Genomic DNA, 21,996 nt, shown 5'->3' with positions numbered 1-21,996 from the left:
AAATAGTAAAACCAACTTTGCTACTTAAAATTTCTGCTTCTAACATTAACAAGTATGTCTAGCCAAAGCTTTTTTTTGCTTTTTTGTAAAGCTTTGTATTGAGGGGGATCAACTTTGAACTCTTCTCATGTTTTACTTTTCCAAACTGGAAGTAAATGAAAATCTGAAACAGGGACAGCAATAAAAAACACATCTGCTCTAATCCATCTCTATCTATCCAAAACTCTTTGCAGAATGGGACTAGAGACCACTAGTGCCAGCGAAATGATTTTCATCTTTCATGTTCTAGCCATGGTGTACCTTTATGGACTATGTTCACAAAAACTATGGGCCTATTGACACTCATGACTTTAGGCACTAATGATATCACAAACACTAATGAACAGAATACTTAAAGTGGTTCTAAAGTCAGAAGTGGTCCTAAAGTCACCCTAATACTTTCCTGAGTCCATCTTGATCCAGTGATGTTACACAAGAGTCTTGGCTGCCCAAGATTCCTCCTCCTCATTGACTGAGACAGCAGTGGGGGAGCATTGGCTCCCACTGCCATCAATCAATGTCAGTGAGCCAATGAGGAGAGAGAGGGAGTGGGACCGAACCAGGACTTTGTGTCTGAATGGACACACCATGCAGCGTGCCCCATAGCAAGCTGCATACTGTGGGGGCACTCGACAGGAGAGAGGAGCTAGGAGCGTTGACAAGGGACCCAAGTTGAGGACGGTGTGTGCTGCTCTGTGTAAAACCACTGCACAGAGCAGGTAAGTATAACATGTTTGTTATTTTTAACCTCCTTGGCGGTATTCCCGAGTCTGGCTGGGGATGGAATTTCAGTACCATTAGAGGTAACCCTGAGCCAGACTCGGGATCGCATCACAGGATACAGGGAAAGTTACTTACCTTGTCCCCTGGATCCTGAGATGTTTCCCTGCTGTGTGTGCAAGCTGTCTACTCGCTAGATTCACACAGTGCTGAGTTCGGCCGGGCTCTGTTCCCTGCGAGCGATGTGACGCATGGGGGGCGGTGAACGGCGCCAAATTCAAAAAAGTAGAAACACAGTACATATACAGTACTCTGTAATCTTACAGATTACAGTACTGTATAAAAAAATTACACATCCCCTTTGTCCCGAGTGGGCTGTACAGTGCCCTGCATGCACTTTTATATTATAAATACTGTTTTTTCTGCCTGGAATTTGGAGATTGTCCATAGCAACCAAAAAGTGTCCCTTTATGTCAAAAGTGGTTTTAGACCAGCTAGAAAACAGCGATAATAAATTAGAATCACTTGCAGAATTGAGCGATAATGATTTGTGGGGAAATTCGTCATCAGACACTAAATCTAATGATAGCGACAATTCTGCAACTGAGCAAATTTCAGTGTTTTTGATTTGATTACATTATTGAATAATTTTTATTATTATTATATTATTATTTGTTATAATTATTTATAGTTATTTATTATATTATAATTTATGATTCATTTTTCAAACTTTATCATACCTGGGATGTCTACTAGACTCTGGTTTGGACAGATTTAAGTGAGTTATTCTTAGGAAATACAAGCCTAAAATATAAAATGCCAAATTTCCATGCAAAATAATTGTACCGCTCTCAGCACCAAAATCTGAAATACTTATCCTGCCAGGGAGGTTAAATGAAAAAAAATTAGACTTTAGTATCACTTTAGCTTTCCAAACAGATAAGCATATTGATAAAGACCTATTCCCTCTACTAACAGGCATAGGTGCTTGACAGAATTTGTCCATCCTCCAACCATTTGCTACTTGGGATCCATAGAAAAAACCCTTTACTCACTCACTTTATTTACTTTTCAAAACAATATCACAACTTTTCCTTGGAAGTCATCCATTTGTATAAATTGTTACTGACTTGCACTCTTTAGAGTTTTCAAAGGGCCATATTTAGAGACCAACCAAAGTTCCAAGACATTCAGTTGAGCGTTACCCCAGAAGTATAGGTGTGGAAAACAAAGAATAGGAGATATAGTTATATCTGCAAAGCAAGACCCTAAACTTTACACAAAAGTTATTATCAGGAAGATGCTGAAAAGGCTAGATATAGTATCAGCTAATTAATTTGAGAAAAAAACAGGTGAAATAATTAATTTTTTTTTGTATTTTTATTTACTTCCATACTATGTTTATTTGACAGAATTGTCCTCAGAATTCCAGAATTTCCAATGATCATGGACAGGATTCAAAAGAGCAAATTATTTCTGTTGGTCCAATAAGGAGGAAACGTCAGTATTTACTATACTTTTAATTATAATAATTCTGTTTTTGACTTACAGATGTAAAACATTTTTTTCCCCATGGTACCCATAAGGAACTTTTAAGAGGATCAGGAAAATGTCTTTCTGTAAGAGTAAACTGTGAATATAAGTTCAATGCTTTACGTTTAACATAGAACAGAGTAAAACAGATACTTAAAGTATATGTATAGTAAATCCCTTTTTTTCATTTTGGTTAGATCAGGAAAGGTTTTGAAGCTTTGGCCTGTTTCAAGCAGAGTTCAGCCTGTATAAAAGCAGTGCAAACAGCAAGCTTTGACAAAACATTTGCAGAGCTTTCAGCAAGCTATGTTTAATCTTTTAAAGTACCATTCAACTCCAGTTTCTAAATGTTGAACACAAATCCTAATGGGAGTGTTCATTGGCTCTTTACGCAAGCTACTAGCAGACTTTAGCAGACTTTGAACAAGTTCAGGAAGTCCTGAAGCCTACTAGCAGCTTGTTCAAAGCGGCAATCAACACTGCCATTAGGATTTGTGTTCAAAATGTACATATGGGAGCTGAATAGTACTTTAAATATTTCAACAAAGCTTGTTGGCAGCTCTGCAAATGAAAACCATGTGAAACAGGTCTGTGACATGTTTTTATTGCTTGTAAGATGTAGGTCTGAGGTGCTGGATCTTGGGCTATTACAGTTCTTCTCTTGTACACTAGAAGGGCACAGGGAGCACCCCTGGGGGGCATCTAAAATTTATTAACTCTTATCAAGATATTAACGCTACATTCAATGTATTTACAACTGCCTACCTTCATCAGGACTTGAAATGCTTTGTAGAACTGAGTGACAAGACTAAGAAAATAAAAGGTACTTGAAATAGGTTATGCAGTCATGCATATAGAGGTGATTTACTAATTATAACAGCCAATATGCATGCACCTTGCACTCTGTGTTATGTTCTGCTAACCTCTTCACCCTGTGAATTACATAAAACATGTACCTATGCTACAGACCTCTGACCCCAGCATTCTAGCAGTACACATTCCTGAACCCTGTACTCTGTGGGTTAGATACTCTTGACCCCTGCACTGTAACACACCCCTGACCTCTGCATTCTGTGTACACTGTGACAACTCCTGATCAAAGTATTCATTGTACCAACATGTGCTGGATGCTAAGAAGTCTCTGATTATTTAATCAAACAGAGAACCCAGCACAAAAAGAAGCCTAATTTGTTAACTTGTTTGAATTTGAATATTCCATAAAATACATAAAAATGAATATGTATTGTATATGTAGCCATGGTGTTGCAGCTAATAACAAACAATCCACCAAATCGCCCCACTGCCAGACTTCATACATCACTTCCAGAGACAATTTACAGTCTTTTGCGAGCTTTGTTTTTGTTGTTTTTATTGGGGGGTACCACTTGGATAGGGATTAAGAATATGGGATGCCCATAGGATAAGTTATTGCCATCATATTTAAGGATTTTGTACATTCTAAAAGTTAGAGCTAGAAGATTGAATGTCCAATTTGATTTAGATATGATTCTCCTCCTGCATCTCTATGTAGACTGTTACTCCTCCTGCGGCTCAACCTCCACAGACGATACCATCTAAGAGTTACCATCCAACCGCATGATGGCAGAGACATTACTAATGACCATGTAAAAGCAATATTCTTAGATCTTTTTTCACCTCCTGACCATAACTTGTTTCCTCCTGTTCACTTGGTACCTCCTGCACAAACCTAAGGCCTGCAGAACCTCTCCCTGGAGGCCCAGTGAGTTAAAAGCATATCTTCTAGGAAATATGAACTATTGTTCCCATCCAGCCCAACTTGCAAATCATGTGCACGCAGGCAAAGTGGACACAGATCCCCACAGTCTCTTTTCTGCTTCAGGACTCCCCATCATCCACCGTGTGTATTGATGAAGACTCCACTAGTGGCCGTGTACTAGCAGAGTTCCCTCACAGACTCCTTGGCACTTCCAGGCTTTGGCACCTCCAGCCCCACTGTGGTAACACTCACCGACCTTCCAACAGCCCTGAGTCCTTGATGAGGAACTTTGACTGGACCATGCCTACCGACAGTTTCACCTGCCCCTCTGCTCCAGGGGTTCCCTGCCATCTGACCGTGTGGTGGCAGAGACATTGCCAATGACTGTGTAGAGGCAATGTCCCCTCACAGCTCTCCCTGGGCCTTCTCCTGCGAATGGCACACCCCCCTGGCCTCCTGTGACTGTCGAACATGCCATTCCTCACTTCACCCAGCCGACTATGGCCCCCAGTGGAAAATCACCTCAGCTTATATATGAGGCCGCCCCCTGCCAAATCGATTGGGGATTGGTCAGGGTTCACTCACAAGCTGCCTGCCACTCCAGTTCCAGGCCCAGCCCCTTTTCTAGAACATTCTCCTCAGAAACAGGGGAGGCGCCTCAGAACTGATGTGCAGGTGGTCACACGCACTGCTACTCTGACCAATCCCAGCCCCCAGAAGTCACTGACAGGCCTAGTGTGCAGCATAAGCTTGCCTAAATTTACCTGTGCTGGCTAACCTAGTAAAATAAACCTTACTAGCACCTACCTATTGGTAGAGGGTACTACATATATAATGCATTTTGGAGCACATCCATGTTATAGGTAAAAGAGGAAACCCTTAAAGTGGTTATAAACGATCACTTTTAAAACAACACATCAGTTTAAAATAGAAATGTAAGGCAAAACATGTGTATAGATATGAAAAAACTATAAACACCTTTTTTCCCCTATTTTATAAGTGAACACATTCCCTCTGTTCTATCTGTTCTCAGCTGCATAAGAGCTGGGGGGGAGGAAAAGCAACAGCACACCGAGCTTCCCAGCGAATAGGGAAGGGTGTCAGATCAAGTCTGACCATTGGAGGAGAGCAAGCTGATTTCCCAGCAAAGCTAGAGAACTGACCATGATGTGTTCACCTATTTAATGTGGTCAGTTTTCAATAGGAAAGCAGAGGGACTGGCAGGAATATCGGGGATTTCACACATAGGAAGCAAAATAAAGAGAACAGGACACTTTTTAATATGAGTATATGGTACAGCAGGCACATATTAGGAATATGAAATCTTTCGGTAACAAACGCTTTAGCAGACACCACAAATAAAAATTTTATTTTTGCCAATCATTCATTCCATAGTTTTTACAGTGTGGATCTACATGTGGAGGATTTTTTACACACATGTGATTATTTCAATGAAGATTTTCTTTGTGGCAGGCAAAGTGTTAGTTCTCAGTCTATTTTTAATGTTCAGAAAAGCATATGAAATGGAAGAGTTTAATAAAAAAAAAATGATTATGCTGCAGTTTATACATGGTTCATAAATGTAGAATTATTAGAAGACGTTTTATTGTGAATAGAGCTTCTTCTTTTTGCATTATAGGTTTGGACTGGTGTGAGGAAAACGGGGGATGTGAACAGATCTGTACAAGCAGACTAGATGGACCTATATGTAGCTGTGTTACAGGGACGTTGCAGGACGATGGACGTAGCTGTCGAGGTAAGAGATATCTGGAATTAAATCTGTAACTAAACAAAAAGCAGCTGGGCAGTTCAGTTATTAAAGTAGCATGTGTCCTAAGAGCCTGTCAATGTGTGAATGAATGTAATAATTTCGTTTTTAATAGGACTGGCAGGAACACCAGGGATTTCACACATAGGAAGCAAAATAAAGAGAACAGGACATTTTTTCATACAAGTACATGGTACAGCAGGCACATATTAGGAATATGAAATTTTGGGGTAACAAACATTATTTAACAACTTATTATTTTGCCTGGAGAAAGTCTAAATAATAATTATTAATTGTTAATAATCATTAATTATTACGTTTTGCAATGTGCCAGTCTTGGTAATGGTCGCTGATGTTTTGCTTTGTCTTTTAAGGTTACTTTGCAGCAAGGAAGCATAAAAATCTATGTACTATATTTTTGTGCTTTACTAAATAAGAATGTTGTGCCTACAAATTGCTCACAAATTTAGGAAAACAATACACAGCATATATTGAACTACAAACATGCATACAATATACACATGAACAAGCTATCTATCCTTCTTATCAAACAAACATTGACAATGTATGCGATAGGCATACAATAATAGTTACTTAACTTGGGTTGCAGTATAGCTTTAGTTCCTTCTTCCATTATTCCAGGTGTTATCAAGCCCTCTCCCTTTCCCCAGGTCTTCGTCCTTTTCTCCCAGTCCTCAAAATTACTGTTTCTTTTGTGTTTAAAAACATGGCTGCATTTAAGTATTTTGTTCGGTCCTCCTACTCCCTGCCAACATCACATCCTGCTCCACTAGCCCCCATGAACCAAGTAAACAAGTTCAATAGCATATAAATAGCTGAAGACTGTTTTAAAAACAATATATGGTAACTAAAATGTAATTTTACATATATTTATGCTATAAAAATCTAAAAATAAAGTAAAAAGGTCTTTGGGAAAAATTACAACGGCTGGGGTCCACATATAATCCTGAATTGCCTTTTATTCTTTAAAACAACAATCAGTCCTGAGTATTCTTAAGAGACAACAAGACAATGATGCATTTCAGCAAAAGCTTTTACCTAGCTGACTTGTTACAAGGCTCCTTTGCCTTTCTAAGCACAGCCGTGAGGACAGGGAATCAGCAAGGCGGCTGTACCTAACGCACCCTACAGAAATTACCCTATTCAACACGGCTATCCAGAAAGGTTTAAAAAGAAAAAAAAGGTCCAAAAGAAAAAAAATGACAATTAAGAAAACAAATTTCAAAATAGAACAAACTAATATAAAAAGGCAACACAAAATCATAATCCTCTATCCGAGGGTATAGTATCCCCAATCTATGGTTCTCTTCTGGAGATCAACTTTGTATGTCCTCCTTCTTATGTTTCCCAATGGGAAAAAGATTTTGGTGTTTCCTTTGAGATGCACAAGTGGACCCAGATTTGGGGCATAAAATACATAAACACCTTGATGTAACGCAATGCGAAATAATAAATTAAATGTTCCCTTGATTAAAATAAATCATCACAAAACATCACAAAATATATATTAACACAAATAAAATATCCATATATTGCAATCCAATGAAGAAAGTCCTATATCAATGTGATATGAAATTCTCAATCTCTTCCACTCCTTTTTAGTGCAATCCGTGCCATACATGCAACCACCCAGTGCATGTAACTTGTTGCCCCTCTATGGACTATCTGAACTTTGTTCCTCCACTGACTAATGTTCTTCTCTGGCAGTGCCACACTCACAGGCAGATTGCATGTAAAAACAGAATGAGAACACCCTCAGTGTCTGGGAGCCCTCATGCTTTGTGGTATGAAGGTGAATGCTTGGATATACCCATGTCTCTATAGATAAGATCTTGGTCCATAGAACTTTGGGTGATTTTTTTTATGTTATTAATGAGAATTTTATGAGTTTTTAATTAAAGCGTGTTATACAGAAAGCACTATTGGTCCCATTCAGTTTTTACCTGCAATTTGCCTGTGAGTGTGGTGCTGCCAGAGGTGAACATTAGCCAGTGGAGTAGAAAAGTTCAGCCCATAGAGAGAATACAAGCACATATATGACCTTGATTTATTATCAAGGTCAAAGGAATAAGGTGAGAGTTTAATATGAGCACTGGGTGGTTGCATGTATTGCACTAAATCGGAGTGGAAGATATTGAGAATTTCACAGCACATTGGTGGAGGACTTTCTTCATTGGATTGCAATATATAGCATGGACATTTTGTGTTAATATATACTGTATTTTGTGACGATTTATTTTAATCAAAAAAACATTTAATTTACTATTTTGCATTGCGCTTCATGAAGATATTTATGTATTTTATGTGGAGTGTAGTGAAAAGCACTTTGTCATGTTTAGCAGCAATCACGATTGGTGAAACATATACACAAAACAACTTTGCACGGTGACTGTGCTGATTGATTTGCACCAGCCCCATATTTGGGACACAATTTCGCACAGATCACTGAAGTCATTGTTTAATGAGACCAACTATAAATTAATGCTTACATGTTATATGGTACTCTATAGAGTCAAATTTGTTCAGGGAACCTCAGACTGTTGTTTTTTGGGTTGTGGAGTAGCTGGACATTTCAGTAGATATATGGTACACGTGTCCTAGAATCAAACATTTTTGGACCATTGTCTACTAGTTCGTTTATACTGTGCTAAGCTCCAGTATCCCTAAGAATTCCTGTGAAGCTCTACTGAATCTTAAATCAGACTGTACTTTTGGCCAGTTTATGTTTCTGACTCAAATTTTTACAGCTGTCAAGAAGATTTATCCAGACCATGATGGTGTGGTACCTGACTGTTACACAAGTTAAACAAAAAATGTCATGGTACCTGTTTAATGTAAAGTTGGCAGTCGTTCTCTGTGATAAAGTAAAAAGATCTTACAGAAGATTCCAATGACACCCTGTGGGCAATTCAACCCTTAGTGGTAATGAGGGTTAAAGCATCACATCGAGTGGAGACTTCCGCAATGGCCAACTCCAACTTCCCCAGCCAACCCACCATCCTTGCATACCTCCACCCCTCTTCACTAAGGCCCCTTTCACTCTGGGGTGGTGCTATTTTTAGCGCTGCTTCACCGTCGTTTTAGCAGTGCTATTCGGGGGTAAAACCGCCCTGCATTGTTTATATTATCTAAATATATTGAAACAGAATAATTATTTGCAGCATTCAAGCAAGCATTAGTGTCAAGAGTTTAGAGAAATAACATTGAGTGTAACTTGAGTGACAGTCTTATGTCTGGGTAGGCTGCTGCCATCACATCCAAGATGACGGCATCTAAAATACATCTCAGGCCTTTTGGATTTTTACACATTCAATGTACAAAATCCATTGAATGCATATATAATCCTATAAAAAAAGAAGAAAAAACTGCGCTAAGGTGAAACATAAAATAAATCATTATTTATATGTGATACTCTTAAGAATGAAGGTTTAGCTGCAGCTTCACTGTGTCACATAAATACAGAAAAACAAAATGAAAAATAATAAGCCGCACTTAACTCACACAAACATCTAATTGTGCAAAAATATGAAATAAATCGTGAATCAATATAAGCATCTATATGTAAATTAATATATACCTATATCATGCATAGTGAAAAACATGAATACATTAATAGCTCAAGCCGTACAACTCATTCCTTGCAATATAAAATTACATTATATAAACCAATAACGATATGAAAAAGGAGAAAAAAACACCCAGTGTATAAACAATAAGTCCGTATATATGAACCATAAGAAATTAATTTCAAAACTGTGAATAAAGTCCTCCACAGATGAACCACAATAATCATAGAAGATCCACTACTGGGTCCAATGAAATAGTACTCGATCCACCACCAACATACGATTAAATTTGCCGCTTACCAGAAAAACATGACCCTCCGCTACAGAGGGTCACACAAGACCTATAGGTGTAGATTCGACTTCCGGCCAAAAGGGGTCCTCAGTATTCTCCTAGTTTCACCACTCCAATAGGAGTTATGTAGAAACCGCTCCCAGACGTCTTCCTCATGGATCCAGAGGAACTCAGGGCAGGGACATCAAAACCATAAAGGAAAAATAGAACTCCAAATAGTGTAAAACCCTTTATTACTGAAGATAAAAAAGTAAAATTGCACTTACAGTGTATAGAAGAAAAAAAAAAGCCTTAAGTCCGTTGCGCCAGCCGGACACATACGGACAGACCCTTTTTCCTGGAACCGTCACAAACACGAGGTGATGTATAGCGTGATGTATAGCGTGGGCTCATATATATGGGCTGAGCGGTACGCTATACATCACCTCGTGTTTGTGACGGTTCCAGGAGAACGGGTCTGTCCGTATGCGTCTGGCCGGCGCAACGGACTTAAGGCTTTTTTTCTTCTATACACTGTAAGTGCAATTTTACTTTTTTATCTTCAGTAATAAAGGGTTTTACACTATTTGGAGTTCTATTTTTCCTTTATGGTTTTGATGTCCCCTGCCCTGAGTCCCTCTGGATCCATGAGGAAGACGTCTGGGAGCGGTTTCTACATAACTCCTATTGGAGTGGTGAAACTAGGAGAATACTGAGGACCCCCTTTGGCCGGAAGTCGAATCTACACCTATAGGTCTTGTGTGACCCTCTGAAGCGGGGGTCATGTTTTTCTGGTAAGCGGCAAATTTAATCGTATGTTGGTGGTGGATCGAGCACTATTTCATTGGACCCAGTAGTGGATCTTCTATGATTATTGTGGTTCATCTGTGGAGGACTTTATTCACAGTTTTGAAATTAATTTCTTGTGGTTCATATATACGGACTTATTGTTTATACACTGGGTGTTTTTTTCCCCTTTTTCATATCATTATTGGTTTATATAATGTAATTTTATATTGCAAGGAATGAGTTGTACGGCTTGAGCTATTAATGTATTCATGTTTTTCACTATGCATGATATAGGTATATATTAATTTACATATAGATGCTTATATTGATTCACGATTTATTTCATATTTTTGCACAATTAGATGTTTGTGTGAGTTAAGAGCGGCTTTTTATTTTTCATATATAATCTTATGGTAAGATATTTGTTAAAATGAATGGGCTGGTAACATGGTCTCTTAAAGTAATTTAAAGAATAATTTCAGGCATCGGCATGTTACACATAGGTGTGAATAATTAATGCGGCGCTGCCAGCAAACTATAATATAATATTACAAAAACACTAAATACATAACAGGTGCCAAAAGTGAATCCACCTCACTCAGTGATCCAGTGTGCAATAAAAACAATATACTACAAAACACTAGAACTAGTGCATATATAGAAACATCATGAATAAATAAATGAATAATCAGAAAATATTAGAACGTGACTAAAAATCAAATAATAAAAAGTGCACATAAATACAAAAAACAATGTAACGTGCCGACTTAATTAGAAGTCCATAGAATTATTTTGTGAATATACAATCAAGTCCATGCAAGTAACGTGATTTCCAAGCCCGTGATACTCCAGCAAACAACTTCAGTGCCAAAACAGGTGCACCAAAACGTTTCCCCCAGCCTCTCACCTCAAAAGCTTAGTAAGCAGACTCTGAATACAGCCCAAAAGCTATTCCTTTCTCTTCCATCCAGCAGGTAATACACAGCTGCACATTCCTTTCCCAGACTCCTCCGTTATCTCTCAGTACAGTGTGCGGTATGGAGAGTATGAAATAAAGGACAGGGGGGGCTCTCATGTGTAGTAATTCACAAAACAGTTTTAATAAAATAAGTAATCACTTACATAAAGGATAAGAACAGCGAATAACGTCGAATCATTCGAACTTCCGGTCTCGGCCGCGACCGGAAGTGACACGTGTAGCACCACAGCTCCTTCCCTGACGCGTTGCGTCACTCCCTCGTGACTTTCTCAAAGGGTTATAACCCTTTGAGAAAGTCACGAGGGAGTGACGCAACGCGTCAGGGAAGGAGCTGTGGTGCTACACGTGTCACTTCCGGTCGCGGCCGAGACCGGAAGTTCGAATGATTCGACGTTATTCGCTGTTCTTATCCTTTATGTAAGTGATTACTTATTTTATTAAAACTGTTTTGTGAATTACTACACATGAGAGCCCCCCCTGTCCTTTATTTCATACTCTCCATACCGCACACTGTACTGAGAGATAACGGAGGAGTCTGGGAAAGGAATGTGCAGCTGTGTATTACCTGCTGGATGGAAGAGAAAGGAATAGCTTTTGGGCTGTATTCAGAGTCTGCTTACTAAGCTTTTGAGGTGAGAGGCTGGGGGAAACGTTTTGGTGCACCTGTTTTGGCACTGAAGTTGTTTGCTGGAGTATCACGGGCTTGGAAATCACGTTACTTGCATGGACTTGATTGTATATTCACAAAATAATTCTATGGACTTCTAATTAAGTCGGCACGTTACATTGTTTTTTGTATTTATGTGCACTTTTTATTCTTTGATTTTTAGTCACGTTCTAATATTTTCTGATTATTCATTTATTTATTCATGATGTTTCTATATATGCACTAGTTCTAGTGTTTTGTAGTATATTGTTTTTATTGCACACTGGATCACTGAGTGAGGTGGATTCACTTTTGGCACCTGTTATGTATTTAGTGTTTTTGTAATATTATATTATAGTTTGCTGGCAGCGCCGCATTAATTATTCACACCTATTTTTTATGTAGTACTGAGATTACTATTCACTGCTTGGCTGCTTCCACTTTTCTAGTATATTCGGTATTTTTTACACTTATACCTTTATTAGTTTTTTTAGTATATTTTGATTTTTATACACCTTTTCATTTGAGTGAGGTGAAGCGCATTAGCACTTTCCACTTTATATAGGCATGTTACACATAGTTACATCTTGGACCAATGTAACTATGTATATGACATACCTGGCCAAAGCCTCAGGAAGCAGGAAATCACTGACGTAGACCCTGCTACTACAGTGATCTCCATTTATTTTCAAGTCCCATGCTGGTCTGATATCCTGTGAACACAGGAGGTCGGCTGCTGAGCACAGGTGCCATTTAGATTATGTTTTGCGTTTTCTAAATGAATGCAAAATGTTCTCTGATTTGATGAGGTGGAGAGCAATACGTCACTATCAGGAGAAGATAGATATAGTGGAGAAATGAGTGTAGCCATGATGGGACAGGACATTTATTATTTACAGGATTACTAGGAAGAAAGGGTAAAAAGCCTGAACATTTAAAATGAATGCAGCCATTACATTTAAGAAGTGGTAAACTGCCATATATAACATTTTTGCTTTTGGGTTTAGATACGCTTTCGTTTTGACCAAAGAGTGTTTGAATTAAGCACAGCAGAGACCTGTAAACATAAATAAATTTGCCTTTAAAGGTGGACATCTGAATGTCTGAATGAACAGCTGAATTTCAGTTAAAATAGAGGATTCGAATTTCATATTCATATTGTTATTCAGATATTAGATACAGTAATGACTGCAAATATCAGTTTTAACGTATTTACGTATAGCATATTTATGGACATTATTCTTCTGGTAATCTGTTCATATACTGTATGTATTGCAAATTGCTCATCTGTTATTATAAACAGATCTTAAATTCACTATACTATACAGGCATACTCCACTTTTAAGTACACAATGGGGTTTATTTGCTAACGCTGGAAAGTTCAAAATCAGGCTCACTTCTGCATAGAAACCAATGAGCTTCTAACCCCAGCTTGTTCAATTATATGCAGAAGGGAGCCTGATTTTGCACTTTCCAGCTTTAGTAAATAAACCCCATTGTGTACTTAAAAGTGGGGTATGCCTGTGTACTATATTAATCTCCTTAAATGTTACATCTTAAAATGTATCTACATTCAAAAAACGAAGACGTTATAGGGATCATCTAAAAAGGTTAATTTGTTTGTATCAAATTCCTCTTAAAAAAGCTGAAACTTGCTGTTGGCTGATGTCACAGAGGCGGCTTGTGCAAGATTGCAACAATGAAGTCGGGATCCACCCATATGCCTGGACCGGCACCAGGCTCAGCCACTCAGTGAGCCACAGAGCCTGAACCAGCCACTTCCACCCCCTCCCCAACTCAGAGCTCAAGTGAGTTGGGGGGGGGGGGCAGCAGAGCAGACTGTAATGACTGACAGTCACCAGCTCTCTGCTTAGGGAGCCCTGAGAACCGAGCGATCAGTGTTTGATCGTTCGGTTCTCAGTCTTAGAGACGGCAAGGGACCTATGCAGTATCAAGTAAATATGATCCTGAAAAAAAAAAACATACTTCTCTTGTAAGGCACTGCTGCTTCTACACAGAGACATAGTGTGGAAGTCAGTAATGAGAAAATATCAGCTGCAGAGAGACTACAGGCAATGCTGGTGACTAGTGCTCTGCCCTGTGATTGCCTTTTTTTGCTACAGCTTTCAGAGATTTGTTTCTCTGGGTTATGATGGATAGCATATCCCTTTATGATATGTTAAATTGTAAATTAAATAGTATAGAAACAAAATTATACTTGACCGTTTCTCATACTAAAATGAATATGCTTTTAATGTATTAATTTATGCATGCTATTATTGTCAAGACTACTTATTCATTTTAGTATTTACTTATTTTACAGTGTCAAGCACTTCAACAGTACACCGTGTCTGGCTCTTTTATTGCATTATACATCAGATATGTATGCTTGGAGTTTATTTATAAGAACAATTACCAAAAAGAAGTTGAAGTTTTTTTCTGATGAAGTTACCCAAGACATTCTTTGGGGACATATAGCCAAGGAAAAGACAATTTGCAAGTCATAAGAAAAAAGACATTTTAAAATGTTTTATGACTACATGCAGTTTGTGATTATGGTTTTTCAAGCAATAAATGGTTGTAACTATAACCTCTTGAACATTGATATGGCCAAATGGAGTGTTTCAGATTGCTTTGATTCATTTTAAGGACCAAATGTGTATCTACTGTATACCTTGCATCCCTGACCTCACAAAACTTTTTATAAATACATCTATTTTCTGGCTTGGTTTTGTATTAGATTACTCATTTTTTGTCCATGAAATGTGTCATGTTAGCTGAGGTTAACTAAGATCTATGGGGTTGCGGAAATATATGTAGCCATTGAAACCTTCTGTAAACACATTTAAATAAGTTATTGCACAAGTTTTGTGATAAAGCATGATCTCTATTTTAAAATACACATTTTATATACCGTTATTAGTTATCCTTGTTATTAACAAATGAACGCTACTGGCTATTTCCTGAAGTACACAGAAGTGAGCAATAAAACTTTGGGCTTTGAAATAATGCAGTAATAAATCTAGTATTTAAATGCATTTCATTTTCTCTTGCTATGAAGAAAAACAACATGTGTGTGCCAGTACAGGGCTGAACTACTAGCCAGGCCTTAAGGGTTACTCGCCCCCAGTTTCCCCACCCAACCCCTACCCTGCTCCACCCCTAATTCCACCCCTAAACACACCCTCGTAAATTATCTCATGAAATGACACGTAAATGTTTTATGCAGAATTAAGTTACAAAAATAAATAAGAACAATGACTTTATCAGTGCCTATCAATGCAGCCTCCCCTGTGCCCATCAATGCAGCCTCACCTGTGCCCATCAATGCAGTCTCACTTGTGCCCATCAATGCAGCATGACCAGTGCCCATCAATGCAGCCTGACATGTGCCCATCTAGGCAGCCTCACCTGTGACCATCAATGCAGCATAACCCGTGCCCACCAATGCAGCCTCACCTGTGCCCATCAATGCAGTGTGACCAGTGCCCACCAATGCATCCTTGTCTGTGCCCATCATTGCAGTGTGACCTGTGCCCATCATTGCAGCATGACCAGTGCCCACCACTGCAGCATCCCTGTGCCCATTGTTACAGCCTTGCCTGTGCCCATCATTGCAGCGTGACCTGTGCAGAGGAAGAGAGAGGGTGGCCAGATCATCACAGAGTGGGGATTGCCCGCTGTAACAGCTTACATTAGAATTGCCATTGGCTCACCATCACACACAGACCCGCCTCCCGACCCAGCGCCTGTGACAGACAGAATGTCGGTCCAATGCCAACAATTCTAATGTAAGCTGTTACAGTGGGCAATCTCTGCTCTGTGATCCAGCCGCTCTCCTCTTCCTCCACAATCTCTCCCCCCAGGGGTGATTGTTGGCAGAAGGACTCCCATTCAACATCGTCTGCTGGCGGTGCTAGCCCAGCAGCTCAGGGGCAGCCCACGCTCGCCAGAAACCCATTTTCCACTCGCAAAATGCCAGTAGGCAAGTGGAAAATTTGAGGGCTGTGTTAGTTCATTCTTTTGGTCATAAAGAACAAACAAACTTGGGGCATTTTTATGAATCAGTGAATGCAACATTCATTGAATATTCACTGTGAGTGAATTAGCCACTGTAATTTAAAATACATACACCAGGAAGATACAACTGCAGTGAATGTTTGGTTAATGTAACATCCACTTTATAAGTATAAATGTATACATTTTATATAAAGTATACACCCCTATAGTGTATGCAAAGCAAACATTTTTGTGATTTTGTTTTGGATAGTTGGAAAGGGTTAAAATAGTCATTGGGTTGTTTTTATTACTGTCTTTGCCCCCACTTGGTAGAATCACCATCTGCATTTCCCCTGATGACTATTGTCACAGAAACTGAAAGCAAATCCAAATTTTGAGCTGTTACCAGAGCAGTAGGTGAAGGGAAAATTTTCCAATGGGAAGTTTTGTTCTGGCGACAACTGACTAAAGCCTAGTACACACGAGGAGATCAGATGAATGATTGTCCATTTTTTTCGCATGCTGGTCTCCATATAGAATGCAAATAGGTTACTAAAGTACGGAAATTCTCATATGACAAAAATGTATTTGTATTGTATTTTCGGACAAAAACTGTACCGATTAAATTAAAATTGTATGATCTGGTATCATACGAGAAAATATTTTGTGTATGAAAGCGACATTTTTCGCCCGGTTTTCTCATTGTGTGTACGAGGCTTAAGCAGAGATTTCCTTCACCTTTGCAAGATTTCCTCTTACTTCCTGCTTTGTCTACAGGGCAGAAGGTGAAGGAGAAGGTTCCAAAGAGACCTCTATTTTATCTAAAATGGGAAGATATGTTTTGGCCTTAGGTAAAAATGTATTTAAAATATAATTTGTCATTTAAAATAATAACAAGACACTTGTCTCTCTATGTATAATTTTAGAAGATTGTCATACATGTAAAAATATGTAAAATTATTTGGGTGTGTCTGTCATATAATCTCTTATGGTGGGGGAGCAAGCATTCATTTTCTCTCCTGCCTTTCTCCAGCCTGATATGGTTGACTATAAGGAACAGATAGTTGCTTGTAGTTGCATGCCATATGGAAATTCAATATGGATTTCTCAACGTCTGTCAAATCACAAGGACATTTGTTTTAGGTGTATAGATCTTTCAATACCACAAATAATATTACCAAGTTTTTTTCTTGATAACTACTGCAATGGGTACTGCAAATAGTTTACCGATAGAGAGTTTGGCAGATTTAGTTCAAGAAATGATAACAGTAATTGCAATTATGCACCTTTAGTTCTTAGCAACAGCCATAATAATACAAATTTACAAGAAGAATCCAAGTCCAAAACATTCTGTTTTATAGGTTCCGTATATCCAATATGTTTGCTTGAATAGAAAACTCAGGAAATGTGAAGACAAATACCAAATGTTTTCAGCTCAGCCAATATATATTTTATATACAATAACTGTGACAAAAAAAAGCCAAGGAATCGATTAATGAAAAGTATAGCTAAATGTTTAAACATTAAGCAGATGACACAAATAATATGGCAAATAGAATTGTTATCTAGTTACCTAGTTATCAAACTAAAGTTTATGACTTAGAACTGAATTTAACTTTTTCCTAAAACTAAACTGATATTATGCTAATAGTATAATCAAAATTTTCTTACACCATTTTACAACTTCCTTTGAGACATTTCAGCATCTAATTATTTATTCTGTATTCTACTAATATTATTAATATTTTTTTTAATTAATCAAATTGTGAACTACATTTGGAAAACTATGAACTATATTATGGACTACTACAAGTATCTGTAGTTATTTTATTCAATTTTGAGGCAGAAGGTAATATGGATTGTGTTCAAAGATTCTACTTGTTTTGTATTATAAAACCAAAAGACCCAAATATAGGCAGTTTTCACCAAAAAAAAAAAAAAATCAGACATCTTAAAGAAAGCTTGAATATTTAATATATTCTGTTACAAGTGGTCTTATCATAGAATATCTGTCTGTTGAATTCAGTTTTTTCATTTTGAAAGTCTTGATTTTAGTGGTTGACTTACACACTTGTGTTATGTACTAAACATAAAATTGAACATGCTGTTTCAAGCTGTTTGAATGTGATTTTTTTTTTATTCTGATAATGTGATATGACACAATATTCACAATATGTTTACTGTAACATTATATTATTTGTGGGTTAAGACCCAAACTCAGGTCTCCAGATTGTCAGATTTTCAGCACACTATACTAGCAATCAGCAGTTCTACAACAATGGCCACATTGATATATCCCATCCCAAACTATGGTGAACTTAAAATAAAGTTTATAATATACAACAGTGATATTTAGATATTTTTTAGAAGTCGGGCATTCTACAGTATAGAACATCAAAAAAAGTGGCCAACACACCCAGAAATCCACTTAGGACTATACATTTAATCAAAGCATGACATAGTATGCACCAAATTTACAATATAGGAAAGCATATTATCTCTACAGCTAGACCATTTTTGAAGTAAAGGTGTAGTTCTTTGATGTATCTTAAAATTAAAATTGCAGCTAGTATAATGGACATTATAAATATAAATCCATAATTATAGGCAAAGAGCTTGAGACTGTGCAAGTCTCAACTTTTAACTTAGATGACTAATGCCTTGATTGTCATCACCTCTGACATAAAATGTATTTTAAAGTAAAACTTTATTTCTTAAAATAAAATGTAGTCTATCACTATATCACTAGAGCTGGATAATGCATTTGACCTTTATCCGGTCTTTGCCAAATTAATTTAAAACAGTGTCAGTAGCATATTTAAATATCTTTAATCTGAATATCCGGCCTTTCCAGTTTTCTACACCCACCAATTAAAATGAGTTTGGTTCAGCAGTCATTTCCCCCCTTATATGAGCTGAAATGATTGCAATAATAGTCAAAAATCTCTTTGTTTTTTAGTAGATTGCCCTGATGCTCTTTGTACTGCCATACAGAAAAAGCCTATAATTACATCTATGGGTTGATTTAGGCTCAAGAGTGCAAAATTTGGTGAAACTCTGCATGGTAACCAGTCAGCTTCTAAACCTCAGTTTTTTCAATTAAGCTTTGACAAAGAAAGCTTGGAAGTTGAAGTCTTTGCAGAGCTGCACTAGTTTTTGTACTCTCCAGCTTTAGTAAATCAACCCCTAGATGTAATTACAGGCTTTTTCTGTAGGGCAGTACAAGCATCAGGGAGATCTAGTAAAAAAACAAACAGATTTTTACAATTATTGCAATCAATTCAGCTCGTATAAGGGGAGAAATGACCGCTGAACCAAGCTGGCTTATAATTCAAGCAAGCTACCCATTAAGTGTTGTATATGTAAACAGCCTAACGTTGTGTTGAAGAAATCCAGCTGCCTCTCAGCAAATGCTTTGCCATATAGCACATAATATATTCTTCTGGGATAATTTAAATACAGAGTTCAAGCCCACGGTAATTTTAGTACATCATGGAAGGCTAGCAAAACAGAATACCTATACATTATTAAACAATAATGCATAGCAATTAATTTTCTAAATCAGGGGTCTCCAAACTGGGGTCCTTTGCTTGCTTTTATCTGGCCCTTAGGGCACTTTTTTTATTCACTAATACTAACAATGGGGCATAATTCCCCCCCACTGACAGCAATGAAGGAGCAGAATTTCTACCAATGATACCACAAATGGGCCACAATTCTTCCCAATGACACTAACAATGGGGCCCAATCACAACAACAATGGGACGCTATTCCTCCCACGGACACCAAAGATGGGGCACTTATCCTCCCACGGACACCAAAGATGGGGCATTGTTTATTCCCACTGACATTGGGATGTTTTCTACTCCCAATGCCCACAGTGACATCACAGCCCTACTCCCAATGCTCCCAATGCCCCCCCCCCCCTTAAGTCTGAAGGGCAGTAAACTGACCCTTTGCTTAGAAAGTTTGGAGACCCCTGTTCTAAATCAATGACCATATGGCTGTTATTTAGAGGCACCAGTTTTCATTATTTTTACAATGGAAATCTGATAGTTTGGTTCAATAATGGAGAAAAGAGTTTTCACTTTAAATGTGGATGTTCACTGAGCTAAGTAAAGTATGTGAACCAGGAGTCATCTGTTCAATAATGTGTTAGCCAAAAATTGTTATTTTTTTCTATTTCCTTTTCATTCGATATGGTTTTTAAAGTGAACACAGCTCAACCTTTCTTTTTACAAAACTAGGTAAACTTTTGCAAAGTGACCAGTCTCTACTACTTTAATAAATCAGAGAGAAATCATCACAGAGAATGTAAGAAAACAAGCTTGGCTCTTTATTATCTGGTGCAGGGGTATTCACTGTCAATATGCTTGTGCTTCATAGATATAAAAAAGTAGTCATGGATAAATTGCTTTAAAATATCGTGGAACACAAACAACCTCTATGGCCAGCCAGTGTTCAGTTGTCAGGGCATTGTAAAATTTGATATTCACTAAAAACTGAATTCAATGGAATGTGTCTTGTTTGGCACATGGTGGCCTCTATGTAATAGTATGGTGCTGCAATCCACTGTTATTGCTTACTTTTGAGTAAATTGTAGGGATACTTGCCTAAACAGTATAAATGTGTATTTTAGCTAAATAATATATTTTCTTCAATGAAATTATTATTTACAAAATGATTGACTAATATACGTGATCCCAAATAAAAATAAAAAAATATATATTTGTTTCCATTGTATTCAAAACTTATTTAGAAAACTGTGTGGAAAATATTTACAGTGATACCAAGTTAACTAGATTGTCAAAAGACATCTGTCCATTAGTTTCATCCTTTCACCAACTTCAACAGCCGTGGTCCTGCAGAGAGTATGGGACCTTTGTACGTTAAAACTGCAGCGCTTGATTTTTTTTTTTTTACTTTTTTACAGCCAGATAACTTTTTAAAAGCAGAATTAAAAAATAAATAAAAAAAGGACAGATACAGTTCTGAAACATAAACAATATACTGTATAGTCATTAATGGATGCATTATTGAATCAATTGTTATGAGTCATATCTACTTTAAAATAAAGGTGATTAGGCCTATTTTCAATAAAGTCCATAATGCCAAGGAAGAATAAAGTATTGTACCTAGGCACTACACCTGCATTTTGTGCCATAATGTGTAAATATCAACATTTGGTATTTATTGCTAACATGTGCAGTTGCTTTATTCCGGCAATTTTCTTTCTTAATGCTACAAGTGTATTCTTAAAATGTAAAAGTATGATACAAACATGTTATGATTGTGAGTTAAAGTGTTAAATTAATAAAAAGAAAGCAAAACTAGTTTGTTTTATGTTTTTTTTTTTCATTTTCAAAGGGCTTTATTGAAAAAAAAGAAGGAAGTACATATTGACATGTGAAAATTGCGGACAAAACATATGCTAATTACAATGTCCATAGAAGAATAATAAAGGACATATAGTGTGAACAGATGAGCATAGCTTTGGATTTATTCCAGTTCCCGGACAAGGGATCCGGAGGGGGGGAGGGGGGGTATAGGGGGGAAAGAAGAGAGAAGGGGGGTAGTTAACGCTAGGGGGTTAAAATTAGTATTCAATTAGTAAGCTGGTTAGCCTGTCCTCGTGTCAGTCTTAGCGCAGAGGGCTCAAATTACTCTAAAGGAGAGAAGAAAGCAAGGGCTGCCTCTATGGAAAAGGCTACCGCAGAGGGTAGTATTTATATTATAATCCATTACAGGGCTTAGCCCTGGGGTCGGATAGCCAGGGCTCCCAGTGGCAGAGGAATTTCCTCAAAGTCATTTGTGTTTTTGCAAAAAGGTATTCCATCAGCAAGTGTTCATTTAGGATTTTAATAACATTACTGATAGAGGGTGTATTGGGTTGTTTCCAACGGCGGGCAATAGCCAGACGGGCCGCT

The 21,996-nt window shown here is 37.7% G+C and overlaps 1 protein-coding gene across 1 annotated transcript in view; it reads left to right on the top strand.

The window, feature by feature from the left end:
• TECTA (tectorin alpha) overlaps positions 1-14,660 on the top strand; it is a 150,118-nt gene extending 135,458 nt beyond the window's left edge. Inside the window, exons 23-25 of the mRNA XM_077457361.1 lie at positions 2,172-2,259; positions 5,670-5,786; positions 14,394-14,660. Of these exons, the coding sequence (XP_077313487.1) occupies positions 2,172-2,259; positions 5,670-5,786; positions 14,394-14,476 (288 nt within the window). The 3' untranslated portion in view covers positions 14,477-14,660. The remainder of the gene's footprint in view (positions 1-2,171; positions 2,260-5,669; positions 5,787-14,393) is intronic.
• Positions 14,661-21,996: the final 7,336 nt, after the last annotated feature.

The sequence above is a fragment of the Lithobates pipiens genome, unplaced genomic scaffold, assembly GCF_037356315.1.
Source record: "Lithobates pipiens isolate NorthernLeopardFrog02 unplaced genomic scaffold, aLitPip1_a1.2 Scaffold_27, whole genome shotgun sequence".
Taxonomy (NCBI): domain Eukaryota; kingdom Metazoa; phylum Chordata; class Amphibia; order Anura; family Ranidae; genus Lithobates; species Lithobates pipiens.
Note: the sequence above shows the minus strand (reverse complement) of the source record. Positions and strands in the feature narration are given on the sequence as shown.